At 42.5% G+C, this 16565-nt stretch overlaps 1 protein-coding gene across 1 annotated transcript in view; it reads left to right on the top strand.

The window, feature by feature from the left end:
* Positions 1 to 15971, top strand: part of LOC111155904 (sulfotransferase 1C1-like) — a 29380-nt gene extending 13409 nt beyond the window's left edge. The window contains exons 4-8 of the mRNA XM_022516369.1: positions 9780 to 9877; positions 12907 to 13033; positions 13964 to 14058; positions 15445 to 15625; positions 15859 to 15971. Of these exons, the coding sequence (XP_022372077.1) occupies positions 9780 to 9877; positions 12907 to 13033; positions 13964 to 14058; positions 15445 to 15625; positions 15859 to 15971 (614 nt within the window). The remainder of the gene's footprint in view (positions 1 to 9779; positions 9878 to 12906; positions 13034 to 13963; positions 14059 to 15444; positions 15626 to 15858) is intronic.
* Positions 15972 to 16565: the final 594 nt, after the last annotated feature.

Raw genomic sequence — 16565 nt, 5'->3', positions numbered from 1 at the left:
TTTTGTTTTTGAGTTTTTGTTTTGTTTTTAAGAAATTTTTAATTTTTTTCTTAGTGGTTGTTTGCCTGTGTATTATTTCACCTTTTGTAAGTATTTAATCCTCTTTTCTCTTAAACTTTTACTACTTGATCTGCCAGTTTCAAAAGAAATTTTTTTATTCTCCCTGATAATATACAACCATCATTAATCTTACCCTAAATTTTAAATTGCATTCTTTCTGCTTTGTTGGAAACTTTAAGGTTTACATGTTCTTCCACTCATCCCTTCACCCTTTTAAATTTTACTTCTAGTATTAAATATTGGGAAATGCTCATCATCAAGCTTTGTAATAATGATTTCCTAGTAATCTCTTGGTAGAATCAAACTCACCCTGATAAACTGCTCAGGAACATACATATATATAGTATTCTGTGAGTTCTTGCATGTTTTAAGCTTTTTTTTATAATCTTGATACTTGAAGCACAGCTTGCCTGGGTATCTTATCTTTCGTTCCCACTTTCTTTCCTTAAGTTTCTTAAAAATGTTGCTCTGCTCTTTCCTTGCTTCGTATGCTATTTTTAGAGAAGCCTGATGCCAGTTTAATTCTCTTGACTATATGAATCATTTCCTCTTTTACCTGGAGGCACTAAAGATTTTTTTCTTTATCTTAAAGTACAATAATCCATGCTTTGGTATGTTTCAAAGTTGATCAACAGGAATCAACTTTTTCTGATAAGCATGGTAAAGAAGGTGTTGTGAGTCACCCTTGCTTGTGCCTCTCCCTCTCTCTTTTATTTATTTGGGAGAGAGAGAGAGAGAGAGAGAGAGAGCATGCATGCGTGCACACACACGTGAGTAGGGGGGCAGAAGGAGACAGCAGAAGCAGACTTCCAGCTGAGCATGGAGCCTGAGTTGGACCTTGATCCCAGGAACCCAGGATCATGACCTAAGCAAAAGGAGGGCACTTAACTGACTGAACCACCTAGGTGTTCCAAATAAATAAAATCTTCTTAAAATTTTTAATTTAATTTTAAAAAGAAGGTGTTGTGAGAAAGTGACATAATATGGCTAAAATGGTTTAGAATACATTGTTTGGCTTCCCATAAAGGTGAAATGATGTCTAGTGCTACAAGGCAGTCAGCAGGGGACTCAGTCATGGTTTTACAATTGTTTTAATGGAGGCAAATTTCTCCAGGTATTCTGTACCTGGAGTTCCATAAAGTGGAACTCTTTGAGGTCCTCAGGTTCTATCAACTGGAGGTATTTTTGCAACTCGGCCTCTATGGTGACAATCACCCCAGTCATTTCCTTCCTGGTGTGAAGGCGATCTAGAGGTAGGAATCCCAAGGTCAAGTGAGGTTGAGGGACATTGTCTCCCTCATCTTTTCCTTGGGGTAGCATTGCTGTTTGTAGGGCAGTCACTTCCAATGGTGGCAAGAGCTCTGGGGCTGGGGCAGTGTTGTCTGAAGCGTTGGTATGCTTGGGGTTGGTAGGGTCCAGGAAAGGGTGGTTTCCCCAGTAGAGATTCATGAAAAGTAGGAGTGGCTGCTGGTGTTAAATTCCAAGTATGTATATTAGAGGACTGGCTCTGGATAAGACTACTAGTGTGTGCTCTCCTACATGGTGGGCAGACCTCAATGAGCTCCATCAGATTATCAAGGGTTGCAACTCGCAAAGGAGCACACAATCTGTGACAAAGTTTGTGAGGACCCCATCCACAATACATATAGGTTCTGGACACATTGACAGGCACATTGTAAGGATATTTTGTGGATGGCAGCTGTACAATCCAGAGATAGTTCCATTAAAACTATGGTAGGATGGTTAGAGCACAAACCTGCCAGCCAGATGGGTCTGGTTAGGTTACACCAGTTAGGGCCATTCAGCCTAGGATATAATTTGAGGTATGGTGTAATAATAAATGACTCTTTTAAGCATCACTTCCATAGGCACCATATAATATAGAGGGAGATGAGCTCTGGGTCAGAATCCATACCTGGTGGCATGCTAAAAGAAGCCCTTCTAATAGGACCTGCAGCCCCTGGTGCTCAGCCATCCTTTGGTGCAACTGTGTGCCTGGCTGATTTTTTTCCAGCACATTTCCTGAGATTGGCTAGGCTGGAGTGATCTACCAACAACCCTATTATCCAGGCTAGCCACAATAAAGGAGAACATTTGCATTTGACTAGCCTGTGGGGTGTCCTTCAAGGCAAGCAATCTGGATACCGACCAAAGCAAGAGTGCAGTTGGCTTGCAGCAAGAGCTCATATACCTCTTCATCTGTGGCGGTGTAGGGACCTTGCCTGTGTCCATTGAGAGTGACCACTGGATTCTGGGACTCCTTTGTGTACTTCATTTCCTAATGTGATTGGCATCCACCAGGCAGAACACCTCTTTTCCTCTCTCTGAGATCCACAGTTCCATTAGTTAACCCTGAAGCTATAATTCCAATCTCCTACAAAACTTTTTTACAAATTTGGTTTAATGAAATAGACTTTCTAACCAGAATAATCAGCAAAGCCAGTGGCCTTAGCTTTGTGGCTGGTACTAGACCATGATCTGAGTCATGATCTCTAAGCAATTTGGTAAAGTTTGTCCCATTGGGCTATTAGAAGAGAGTCATATTGCACAATCCACCCTTGAACAGGTTGCTAGCATGCGTAAGGTGAGTGCTGTCACTTCCCTGTGACCTGATATGAGAGGGGCTCATAGCTGCATGGCATCTCTGGAGAAATAGCTGTATGGGGGCTGGGTCTGATATTCTGGGAGGTGGCTCCACGCAAGGCTTTGGAACAAGAATGTAATTTGGATAAGGAGTTTGCAACGTTATTATAATGTGCTTCTGGCATTTGTTGGCATGTGTGTACAGACATGAGTGACCATAATTGGCATATCAGTCTCCAAATGGAGGCACACAGAGAGGCTTTTCCTGAATCATGAAATTATCCTTTTGCCATTATCCTGACCAGACTGCAAACCCACTGGCTAACAGCCCAGGAGTCAGTAAAACATATGCCCTTGGGAGTCTCCCGTTTGTAGCCTGTTGTAGAGCCAGGCACACTGCCACCAAATATGCCATTTGGGCCAAGCCAGGAGAGCCTTCCTCAACTAGGGATATGCTGCTAGCAGGATAATTTGCTGCAGCCAGCCAACGGGCTGCACTGTGCAGAGTGGTGGCACTGCCATTTATGAAGAACACTGTGTCCCTTTCCATGTCAGACAGTCAGTCCCTGGGAGCTTCTCAAACTGCTAGACAGGCCAACAGTGGGGGTGCCACGAGCTGCACCGCCATTATCAGTGGGCAAGAAACTGAATTTGGGGAAGCCACATCCTTCTGTAATCTGGAAAGGCCCTTAACATCAGATTGAGCCCTTTTTTGAAGGTGCCATTTTCATTTTAACAGTGAGGCCTCAGGGGCCATGCTAAGCCTCCATGGGGTCGAATTCCCGACCCAATGCCACATGGGGACTTGCTGCAAAACAGTGTGGGCTGTGAATGCCTCTGTCTCTAAAAGGGCCTAGAGGACTGCCAAAATTTGTTGCTCATTTGGTATGTACTGCCGTTGGGGGCAGATTTTTGGTCCAAACTCCTTGGGCAGCCACATAAAGCTGTGCTCAGTCCAGAGACTCCAGAACGCCTAATCTGATGTCTCCACTGATTCAAATCAGAAGTCTGAGCCCAGGGAGACTAAGAACAGAGCTTGCTGTATGCTTGCTGGACCAGTTACAAGACAGTTTGGTAAGGTTCTCCCAAATGGAAAGAAACTGGTTTGCATCTAACAACACAAATTTCAGTAAAATGGTAAGTATAGAACATGTTGCTCCCAAAAGGTGAAGACACATAATGTGTGCTATGCCTGCCATAATGTAATAAGAGGCTTAATTATGAGGAATTGATGTTTTGTATGAGAGGGATTTCACACTCCTCAGCTGTCACCTGACGCCAAGAAATTTGAAGGAAGTGGCTAGTCCTTGGATTATATACAGGGTAACAGCCCATCCTCTCTGCTATAAATGTGTTACTAGATGTAAGTCTTCTGGATAGCATCGTCAAAGGGCCCTGGAGGGAGAATGCCACTTAAATAATACCAAAGATGGCAGCGGGTTGGTTTGAATGAATTTAAATCTTGTCTGCTTAGGTTATATGCAATAGCAGGGGTGCTTAAATAACCCATGGCAGCTAATTAAAGGTTCAAGGTGCACTTGAAACTGGAAGCAAGTTGAAGTTCTCAGTCTTCCATTGTCAGGACCAAGTGAAACACATTGGCTAAACCTAGGAGAGCAAAGTAAGGACCCTAAGCTTTTTGGATGTCATCTATCATCCCTATAATATTGGGAATGGGAGTCTTAATGGCAGAAACTTGAACATTCAAGATTCATTAGTCAATCGTTAATCTCCATTCATTGGTGGGCAGTTTTCACACTGGCCAGATTAGGCTATCAAAGTGAGACGTGGTGGGCTGAATGACCCCAGTGTCAAGCATATCTCTAATGACATTGTGTACCTTGCTTGAGTCAATACTGTGGTGTATTTAGTGTTTACTCCAGTAGGGGCAATTGGAAGGTTCTCCTTTAGCAGGCCCTATAAGAAATCCAGAATTTATCTTTATTCCACCAGGCATGTCATGAGGTAAGGGCATCCATACCTATAATAGAAAAAAAAGAGCCAGGAAGGCCACCACCAGTGGCAACTGTTTTGAAAATATGGTGCCAATAGGCATATCCAACTTTATTTGTACTCTTTGTGATTTTACCTGTTCTGACTCTAGGCTGTAGGAGGTTCTTTGGGGAATTTAGAAGGATTTCCTGGAATTACTATGACTTGGTCTCTGATGTTTAAGAGAGCCAAGGATATCTGGTTACTGCCTTTGTTCCTGTGGAATACTAGAGTCATGAATAGGCAGCTGTCCCCAAGAGATGACAAGCTCAGCAGTTGTTCAGTTCTAGGATAATGCTCTGGGAGGTTATTGGGCCTGCAGGCCAGTGATGTTGTTTGGGGCAGAAAGAGCTTTGGGACCCCCTGCAAGGGTCTGGGCCATTGAAATTGAGTTCTGTTCCAAGATGATTACTAGTTTTTGAGAGGAACTTGTGCCAGAACTGTCCAAATATGAGATCACTGGGGACCCCGAGCTGGCAGTGCTGCCAAGATAAATCCCTGTGCTATGTAGGACCATTCCTGGTGTTGCTGCCTGTTGGGACTGGAATGGGGGCTACAGGAAGGTGGTGAGAAAGGTGCTGGCACCTGCAGGCTGGCCTTGAGGTTGTGGGCATATCTATTTTGGGGGGAGGACATGTTTTATGTGCTGTAAAAGTTCAGAAATTGGGAGATGGACTCCATCATGAGGAGCTGTCGTGTCTATTCCCAGCATGGCTCCTGAATATCATAGGAGGTTCTCATAAAATGAAGTTCGGCCCTGTCATTCGGTGAGGGGAGGCAATCCTCCGTGGAAAAAGAACTCTCTGGATTCAGGGTCAATTGGGCTTCTTTATGGGAAATGAAATCCAGAATGGGTTGCTATATCCAAAGAAGTGATAGACCCACTAGACCGTATCAGTCATGTGGGGAAGAGGCTGGGCCTCATCTAACATCTTCCACTGGCTTTGAGCCTTTGTATTAATAACTATGGGGATAGAAGGGCAGACTGTCTGCCAAGCCATAAAAATCCAAGTAAGCAGAAGGCAGGATTGTCCCTCTATATCTTTAGGGCTTGTGTCTTTGGGTTTGGATTCTCCCTTGTGATTAGAAATCCCAATTATGACACTGAGATCATCCACGGCTGCAAGCCTTTGCTTTAACTCTGGATGAATTAGTCCTGCAACAGTCCCTCAGGGGTTGGAGGTTGGGTCACATGTGTCTCTCCAGAATTTGACCTTCAGGCTTCCGGGGTTATTTATTTATTTATTTATTTATTTATTTTGTAACTGCTAAACTTTTCCTTTTTGAGTTTTTTTAACTTATTTTTTTATTATTATGTTCAGTTAGCCATCATAGAGTACATCATTAGTTTTTGATGTAGCGTTCAATGATTCATTAGTTCTGTGTAACATCCAGTGCTCACTGAGGGTCTTTTAAAAGGTTAAGCATGTGGGGTTCTTGTAAATACTGGCTAGTTGACTCAAATCCATGGGTTGAATAGCTCAGAGCCAGTATTAAACACTCTCAAGAGCCAGTCATCCCCTTTCCTTCCTCCTGCTTACAGTCTTTTAAAATATTTTTAATCTTAAGGCATGTAAAGTTTCAAATTTCAGTTTCTAATTCTTTATTACTTCCCACAGATTTGACCCTGTGAATTGTTACTGTGGCAGCCATCCCCAGTGGTCATTGCGAGCTGCTTCCCTCTCCAGGGTGTCCCAATCCACCCCATTGGGTTTGGGATTATCCTCCACTAGCCCAGTGGTGGCAAGATCATTAAGGCTCACCCATAGAACCCAAGACTGTATAGAACCAGCTCCTTGGCGTGTTGGTACAACTCAACACTGATCTGTGCCACATTTATGAGTGTTTTACATTTAGTGGGGAGCTTGCTAATTTCCTTGGACATTTTAGTTGGTGCAGGCAGCAGATATTCAGGTCATTTGTATTAGCCATTAGATTTTGTGCCACTACACACCAGGAGTGGGACCCATGATACCCCACAGTGTCAGGGGACAAGCTGCCACAGCAGCAAGGTATCCAGTGACAGAAGGACCACAGGCCTCAGTCACTCTTGCCTTTTCGAGGGACTGTGACTTCCCCAGTGAGGGCATCCCTATCATCCAAGTTAAAACTCAGAATCCTAGTGCCTCCCACAAGCAAAACCAGTCAGGTCAGGAGAGTCTCCCTCTCCTGGTAGGGGCAATGCACCTTTATCTTATCCCACACTTGGGCAAGATTTGCAACTCACATGTTCAACTCTGTTAACTAAGGGCAATAGAACCTTGCCAAAATCTTAGCCAGCTGTCTCTAACAGTCAGCCTCTGGATCTGTACTAAGAGTTGAGAATCACACTCAAAGTCTAACACCCAGTGCAGGTACCCCCTGGGCATTATTAATAGATGGGAAACACATCTATAGCCTCTCAAATTAGTTCCAATTAGCAATACTCTTGAGGTCTTGAGGTTTGAGAGAACTCTGGTTGGTTTGGGTTTTGTTTTTGTTTTTGTTTTTTTGGTTTTTTGGTTTTTTGGAGCTTCACTTTTGGGTTAGGAACTTGAGGCAGCCCTTTGAACAGAAAGCATGCAACAGCACAAGCAGTGCGACTAAATTCCAGCAGGCAATGGACTCCTCCCCAGTGGACTACTTACCTGAGAAAGCTAGTCAGTAAACCCTTTGCAGCTAAAATGCATTCTTCATTATCAAAGGCAAACTAACTCAATCCATCCTACTTGTGAAGCCAACTGTGACTTTGTTATGTGAACATTTGTTAAGTAGAGCCCCAGGTGGGCTGGTGAGCCCCAGCTTAAGAAAAGAGCAAAGAGAATTGAAATAGGTTTACTGCTCCCACATCTTGGAAGAAGTACAGTGCATGCCTCTAGAGGCCAAACAGGAAGGTCGAGACAGAGTGCAGAGAGAGAGACAGGACATGAGGCACATGCCCTTATTAGTGTCCCTAGGTGGAAAATTTGGGGGTTTCTGGGCTAAGTCCATATTGATCAATTCAAACCAAAAGGAGCAGTTTTTGATAAGCTCTGCAGAGGTCTTATCCAAGGAAGTGCTCCAAGGGAAGTGTTTGGGAGGCAGAGGAGACTGTTGATTCCAGGGCCATGGAGGTGTCTCTGCAGGCTATTGTACAGCTGGTGCTGGTGCATGAACTGCAGGAGGGACAGAGTCAATTCAATGCCCCGGCAGGCTGCTTGACCACACAGAACACAGAACAGATGACAACATTGTGGAGTAGTTTAGCTAAAATCTCAATAGAGGCAAATTAAAGTCTTCTTTTCCAGAAAGTTTGCTCAGATTGCAGATTTAAATACTAGTTCTATTTCACTGTTTTTATTTTCTTCTCAAGAACTGCAGTATATGTTCACATTAGAGCCACTGCACCTGTCTTCCAGCTCAGACACCTTCTCTCTGACCCTTTTTTTTTTTCCCTTTATTTCCTCGCTGCCTGTTGCTTGGTTATCTCTTGCTTTTCTTCAATTCCTTTTTTATTAAATTTTCTTTCAAACCTATTCTTCATTGTCAACCTTATGATTTAATCTTCACTTCTTATGTTATTGTGTCTTCTTCTATTTCTCTCCTGAGTTCCATCAAGTCTTTTTTCATTTGTCACCTTTCCTCTTTTTTGGGGGAGCCGGGGTGGCTGGGGGTTCTATTTTGGTTCCTAATTTTTCTGAGTTAGTTGTTCATATTTCCAAATCTTTGTTTTGGACATTTAATTAAGTTTAGAATATCGTGTTACAATTTTGTTTAGGTTTACAGTTGAGTTTGGGGGTAGAATGTTTATCAGGTTAAGGCCTTGATTTGCCTTTTCTGGTTTTTATAGCAGCTTTGTATTCATGAGACCTGCTTTTATCTGTTTGTATTCATTTCATAGCCATAGTTCCTAGTTTGAAAGCATCTTTTTCTGTCCAATCTGTCCTCTGCTGTGCCATTTTATTTATTGGTGGTTGCGGGGAGGGGTGGGGAATTAGTGGCTATGTCTTCTGTTTCTGCAGGATTTTTAATTTTTTTCCTCTTACTTTCTTCTTTCTTATCACCTCTGGGTCTCCAGGGGGTGTCTCCCCTTCTCTATATATCTAATTCTCCACCAGAAGCTGTGCTTCTCCAACCAAGGCTGCCAGTTTGCCTCATTTGCAAGCCACTTCCCCTGAGTTTGGTGCTGCATGTGGCCAAATCCCAGTCTGTATTTATTATGTGTATGAAATAAATTTTATTTATTTGAGAGAGAGAGAGAGCGCACAAGCAGGGGAGGCACAAGGGCAGAGGGAGAAGGAGAAGCAGACACCCCACTGAGCAGGGAGCTCGACTTGGGGCTTGATTCCAGGACCCTGGGATCATGAGCTGAGCCAAAGGCAGACACTTAACTGACTGAGCCACCCATGTGTGCCTGTATTTGGCATTTTAACACTCAACATTGGACATTCTGTTTCCAAGGAGGATTTTATCTGTGATTTACCTAGTTGTTCCTTGCCTCTCTGCTGCTTTCCACAAAGTTTCTTAGGCCTCCCCCTCTATGGCTTTCCACACCCACAGATGAATGGATTTCCAGTCCTAGCTGTCACATTTACTAACTTAGAGAAATTACTTGACCACTGTAAGGCTCAATTTTTCATCTGAAAATACATCCCAGCACAGAGCACAGTGCTGGTGTTTGACAGCTGTTGCAGTTCTTGACCTGGAAACTAAAGGCTAAAAGAAAGCCTGAAGCTACTTACATGGAACTGCTGGCCTTGTAGAGCTGACCAATAACCCACCTCTCTTAAGGAAGCCAGCTCTTCTCCAGCTGCCTTAACCTACTTCCCATTGTAGTAATAGAAAACCCCAAAGGACAAAATATCCAAGTGCTTGTTGGGATCATAGTTGCACCAACCTCATACCTCCCAAAACATCTTCATCTTCCCACACAAGTATAACCAATACCCAGCAAATAAGGAGAGTGCTGTTGTCTCAATGGTTTCCAGTATCTCATTAGTGCTTTCCTCTACCTGTGGATGGTAAAGTTGTCATTAGGAGGTAAGCATTTAGACATGTAAAACCATAATTTTAGGCAGAGCCAGCTATTTCATAAACCTCATTTCAGATATTTGACAAAACAATAATATTGAATTTGTGGAGCTGATAAAAAGTGTTCAGCTAAATGGTGTGGCCTTCTTTCCCAGGTCTGGATCTGGCCAGCAAAATGCCTTCTCCTAGAACTTTGAAGACTCACCTGCCTGCTCAGTTGCTGCCACCTTCCTTCTGGAAAGAAAATTCAAAGGTAGGAAAAGCCAACTTTTCAAACCCAGTTTGAGTCAGTAAGGACAGAGAATATCTCCATCTAAGTAGAAACAATCAAAGACATTGAAAGATAAATAACCAGTGGAGGTATAGGGCAGACGGTGGGATTACTCCCACATTCCCACATACTCCATGTTGGATTCAGCTTTCCTTCAAAATAATATTTCTGGGTACATACTAGGAAGTTTTCAGAAAAAATCATTCTGGTTAGCTGCTGATTAAGCTATAGCCAAAGAGAGCAAGAGGTGAAACAAAGCACCTATTTCCTGAAGAAGAATATTATCTTAGTTCAAATCATCTATGAAGCAGAAGTCAAGTCCAAGGAAGACATAAAAGGGATTTATTTAGGGAAAACCTGTGGAGAGAAAGGTAGAGCAAGACAAAGGAAGATAGTACCACACTGGCCACCCTTAGAGAAAATCTCATGGAGCAAAGCTCCCAGGAACAGTTACACCACTGTGTCCTCCATTTTCAAAAATTTTCATTTATTTTGACACTTTCAAATTCAGGTTTGATGTGCAAATATACTAGTGTTTCTTTTTAATCTGCTTCATCAGGGACTCTTAAAGTCAATGATATATGGAATATAAGTCAAATATTGACTTATAAATTTGCCATGAAAATTGTAGCCATCCAGCAGAATCAAATGCTTATATCAACTAAACCAGCATGTCTTCTCCTTGTGAACAAGCTACTTTAGAAACCCAGATTGAAACCTTACCAAGGAAACCATAGGGGTCAAGTCTGTGAGCCAAAACACTCTCTCCTCCATGCAGTGTTATGATACAAAGTGCAAGTGATTATTTTTTACTCTCTTTTTTCTGGGATTCTCTGCATCACCAGCTCTTCATCTTGCCCATCTCCAAACAAGGTACAATACAATTGAATGGGATTTCATATATCAAAGTGTTATCCCATTCCTGATCTGCTTCCCTGGGATTACACCCAGGTCACCTTGACTTGTGAAAACTTTCTGCTTTATACCCACAGATTGATAATTTCACTCATATGCGACTGGCTGCTCAAGAAGCAATATTGTTTCCAAATGATAGTGTAGACTCAATGTCAGAAGACACAATAACATCTTGTTAGTCATCATACTAGCACCTTCTTTTTGTAAAATTAGGCCTTCTAAAAATGTAAAAATCTCAATGACACCACCTCCCTTTATCTTTTCAGAGTTGTGAATTATTTGAGTAGGAAGTTACCTTAGAGAGCTTAGCCCAAGATTTTCATTTTATGATACAGTGGATGATGGATAAGCTAAATATCCATCCCCTAAAGATATCCATGTCCTAATCACCAGAAACTAATGTGACTTTATATGATATAATGGGCTTGCAGATGTGATTAAGTTTGGAATCTTGAGAAGGAAGGTTATATCCTGGGTTATCTAGGTGGACCTAAATATCATCACAAGGATCCTTATAAGAGGGACACAAGAAGATCAGAGAAAGAAGTTAGAGATGTGACAAGTGAAGCCAGGGATTGGGTCAAGAGCCAAGAAATGTAGGTTGCCTCCAGAAGCTAGCAACAGCAAGGGAAGGGATTCTTCCCTAATATCACCAAAGGGACCAGCCCTGCCAACAGCCTGACCTGAGCCTCCAGAACCATAAGAAAATAAATTTATTATTGTTTTAAGCCACTATATCTTTGGGAATTTGTTACTGCAGCCAGAGGGGACTCAAACAGATGGATCAGCAAAAAATGTATTGGACATTATGTCATACCCAGTCATCTGACTCCTACCACAAGCACAATGAATATGTTCCCTGTCTAGCCCACACTGCCCCTTTGCAATTACTCAGGCTTACAAAAAGGCAATAACCGACGCAAGCATTAAGAAGTACATTTACAGGGGCACCTGGGTGCTCAGTTGGTTAAGCATTGGCCTTCAGGCCAGGTCATGATCTCAGGGTCCTGGGACCAAGCTCCACATCCAGCTCCCTGCTCAGCAGGGAGTCTGCTTCTCCCTCTGTCTCTTCCTCCCCCTGCTTCTGCTCTCTCTCTCTCTCAAATAAATAAAAGAATAAAAGAAAAAGAAAAAGAAAGAAAGACAGACATTTAAATTATGGCAAGATGGTACAGCTGTGTCACACTTTTGGGTTCCCTACATGCTCTCATAAATATCAGAGAAAAATTGAGCAGTAGGAAAAGAGGCAGAGAAACAGACCTGGTCCATGTTCCTATACAGCAACAGTCTATGGAAAGGCAGTAGGGAAAGCAAGAGCTTGGGACAATTGCCTAAAAGAGAAATGTCAGTGGGTGAGTGGTTCTGTTGGACACAGAAATTCTGCTCAGTAAGTGAGACATGTGGAAATGCTTGAGAAACCATTAATGTGCACCTCCATCCCACCTCTGCTGAGAATGCACACAGCAATAAAGGTGGGCAGGGAACAGCAGGACAAGAAGCCAAGAGGTCAGCTCTCCCCAGCCATACCACAACCCTGCTTTTCCAATGAGAAGAATCATCACAAGCAGTTCCAAAAGCAGACTTAGCACTGCCTTCAAAGATCCTACAATCTTACCACAAATGAAAAGTATGAATGATCATTCATCTATAAGGCTGAAGTTCATCATGTACGGGGAGACTAGACTAGACGGCTGACTGCTTTATCTAACCCCTGTGCAATAACCGAATTAGAGTCCTTGCTTAGTACGAGCCAAGGAAGACCTACTTTTCAAATACTGGAAAATACAACAGTGGCCTAATTAGCCTTCAGAAGTATCATAATTAGGGCAACTATAGTATATATCCTCCAAATCAGGATACTTTTGAGAGTGGGGAGGCATGCTCCTAATCATTATCTAAGACAACAGATATACATTGGAACACTGTCTATGCAAACTGGAAGATGTGGTCATCCTGCTCACAGAAAATGCATGCAAGTTCAGTTACTCAAATAGGATAATCTAAGATTCTTCTAATGCAATGGTCCTCTGCATTAAGCAATAATTTTCTCTATTTTGTTTGCTGTCTGTCTCAATTGCCTTGCTGGTTGATATCAGATTATCTATGTGGCTAGAAATCCAAAGGACTGTCTGGTGTCCTACTATCATTTCTCAAGAATGACCAAAATGATGCCTGACCCTGGTACATGGGAGGAGTATATTGAGTCATTCAAAACTGGAAAAGGTGAGTTAAAGGAAATTATGGGCTCATGTGTGCTCACACATTTTTCGCATTTCCTTGTTCACTACTGACATCAGAAAGGGAGGGTTTTCACTGAATGATTGTGGTCATCAAGGTCATGGGAGGATGTCAATGACACATACAAACTGGATCATTTGGGGAGAATTTAGCTAAGAGACTATTTAGAAAGCTACGGGCAGAGTTTAAAGAAACCAACAGGTTTCGAGGTGAACACCAGCAGGGAGCCATTGCCTCCTGGAGAGAGGACAAGGCCCCTTAATAGGAGCTGAGGCCTCCAGTAGGGGAAAGAGTCCACCACAGTGAGCCAAAAGGAAGGGCATCAGGGAAATAAACACATGCTTCTCATTCTCTTCCTGCCTCCAAAAGCCTTTCAGTGCCATTTGTTGGCAAATCCCAGGTGGAAGCCTGAGCACAAAGGAGCCCACTGATACAGTCCTTTGAGGTCAACCTTGCAGGGTGGAGGAGGGTGCAGAATGGATTTGGCAGGGCCAACAAAAGACACCCAGTGCACTTCTCTTCCTCCAAGTCACCATTACAGAGAGTAAATGTGCCCAAATATCTAGTAAGTATAGATTTTTCAGAATGAAATTCAGCCCGCTAGGAGACAGTATCTACTGTGTACACTAATCTAGGCACCATGCAGTGATGATGCAGGGGAAAGAAAGATTATGATTCCTGGCCACTACACAGTATCTCACGTGGCAGTGAATTCAAGAGCTGAAATATAAACCAAGGAATTCAGAATACTTGTCATTACCTCCCTAAATATTAAAAAGTCCTGTCTTCTGCAAATAAGAATTCTGGCCAGGGTCTTTGTCTTCTGCCTTTGTCCCTTTTATTTGAGATATCCATGCTCATTTTGTAAGTTTCAAGTAAATATTAATGCCCCCCCTTCTCTCTTTTTTCCTCCAGTGCTGTGGGGCTCCTGGTATAACCATGTGAAGGGTTGGTGGGATGCGAAAGACAAGCATCACATTCTCTACCTCTTCTATGAGGACATGAAGGAGGTGAGGGGCAGTGCAATCTCCATCAGACCCACCATGTTCTCCAGTGCAGCAAACCACGTTTGGGACCCTGGCATGTGGGCTTGTCATAGAAGAGCCTTCAGTGCAAGTCCTTTCTCTCCATGACACTCTTCCCAACTCAATTTTATCCTCGAAAGTTCTAGCTACTTTTCTGCTCTTCTCAATTTTCCTTGCTTCAGTTCACAGCTTCCAGAAGATCCTTCTCCCTCAGGAAGTATCACATGTCTTTATAGTTGAATTAATCCTGACACTCATGAATCATGAGTCTTCAGCTACAAATGGGTATCATCTCATTTTGATCTTATGAAATTATTATAAGGATTTAGGAGATTACATTTGTAAAGTGCCTAGTTGTGTTCAGTGAATGCTCAGGGAGAGTTTACTTCTCCCTGTTCCACACCCCAGACCCACATCAGAAATGAAGTTTAGTCTATATAAACATTGGCAGGATTGGTCCCACATATTGTGGCAAAGGACAGATTTCTGCTTTTCAAGTCACTGTGTATGAGAAGCATGACAAATTCACTCTCATTGTTCTGAGGGTTAGTATCCTAGAATTACAAACTACTTATCATGCCAGTGCTGAGAAATACAATTAAAGACTATAGCTCCCTGGGGCATCTCAGTGGCTCAGTCGGTTGAGTGTCTGACTCTTGGTTTCAGCTCAGGTTGTGATCTCATGGATTATAGGAATGATCCCTGTGTCCAGCTCCATGCTCAGTGGGTCATCTGCTTGAGGATTCACCCCCTTTGCCCTTCCCCCTGCCCTCTCGCTATCAAGTGAATACATAAATCTTTTTTTTTTTTTAAGTGTTATAGCTCCTTTTCTGCAACTCTTTGATCAGAAAGAACCAGTGCACAATAATTTGCATTTCTGGGTCAACTTGAGATCTCTTGTATCTATCCCCTTACTGAGCTTCTGTTAAACTTAAAGATACTTTTGCCATCTTTTATAGCTCAAATACAAGAGTATATCATACTGTGCTTCACCTGCAACTTTTTCCCTCCTTTATACAACCTTTCCTGATCTCTGCCAGGACACACAATTACTCCCTTCAACAAATCTCATGACACTCTGTGTGCAAGCAGCATGTTTTCTGGGTGAGGTTTTGCAGTTAGCTATGTCTTCATTCATCCCTCTATTGCAGAGTGAACTCCTGAGGGCAGGAACAGCTCTCATATTTGTGTCATGGCAGCACCTGAGATGGTACAGTGCCTTGCACATAGTTATCACCTAAGGGGTAGTTGTTGAATATAATTGAACGGATCCCTTAACTTATTCCTTCCAAATATTGTTTGTCCAAACAGAATGTCATCTGTAAAAGAAAACCCAAATTTATTTGCTTTGTATAACTGCTCTACATATAGGACCCAAAGAGGGAAATTCAGAAGATATTGAAGTTCCTAGAGAAAGAAATGCCAGAAGAAGTCCTGAATAAAATCCTCTATCACATCTCCTTCGATGTAATGAAGCAAAACCCAATGGCCAACTACACCACTTTGCCCACCATCCTCATGGACCAACCTATCTCCCCTTTTATGAGGAAAGGTATGTAAGATTTATATTCTCAAACGCCAGATTGGACTCTGTGATATCCATCATCTGCTTAGATTTTCCAGTAATGTTTCATGCCCCATTATTCATTCCTGTCAATGACACTACTGCATAATTTTTCAGAGGCAAACTTCCTTTTTTCCCCCATTCTTGTGCTGGTTCCAAGGATGCATACTCCCTCCTCCCTGTACTCCTGTGGAAACCTCTGAGATTTTGCCTTATTTCAGGGATGCCTGGGGATTGGAAGAACTATTTCACTGTGGCCCAGAATGAAGAATTTGACAAGGACTACCAGAAGAAGATGGCAGGGAGCACCCTGACCTTCCGCACAGAGATCTGAGAGCAAGAGGATAATCTGTCAGTCAGGATCTCCTTCCTAGATTTTAGACATTTGAGCCTCATAATCAAGGATACTTAAAACTACCACACACCCATCCTCTAATCTGGACCTTTCCTACACTACCCATAGATTCTATGCCACTATGATATACTTCATCCCAATATAATCAAGTCCTGGGTAGAAGTTTGATGAAATAAAGTCTTGAGTAGATGTTTAAAATTAAATAACATGATCATTCACATAGACAATTATCTTTTGTGTAACACTAATCTAGGCACCATGCAGTGATGCAGGGGAAAGAAAGATTATGATTCCTGGCCGCTACACAATATTTCATGTGGCCGTAAATTCAAGAGCCGAAATATAAACCAAGGAATTCAGAATACTTTTTATTCTCTCCCTAAATATTAAAAAGTCCTGTCTTCTGCAAATAAGAGTTCTGGCCAGGGTCTTTGTCTTCTATCTTTGTCCCTTTTATTTGAGATATCCATGCTTATTTTGTAAGTTTCAAGTAGATATTGATGCCCCCCCTTCTCTCTTTTTTCCTCCAGTGCTGTGGGGCTCCTGGTATGACCATGTGAAGGGTTGGTGGGA

Source organism: Enhydra lutris, unplaced genomic scaffold (genome assembly GCF_002288905.1).
Source record: "Enhydra lutris kenyoni isolate GAN:26980312 unplaced genomic scaffold, ASM228890v2 scaffoldscaffold44, whole genome shotgun sequence".
NCBI lineage: Eukaryota > Metazoa > Chordata > Mammalia > Carnivora > Mustelidae > Enhydra > Enhydra lutris.
The sequence above is the reverse complement of the archived record's forward strand: the minus strand, read 5'-3'. Positions and strand labels throughout refer to the sequence as shown.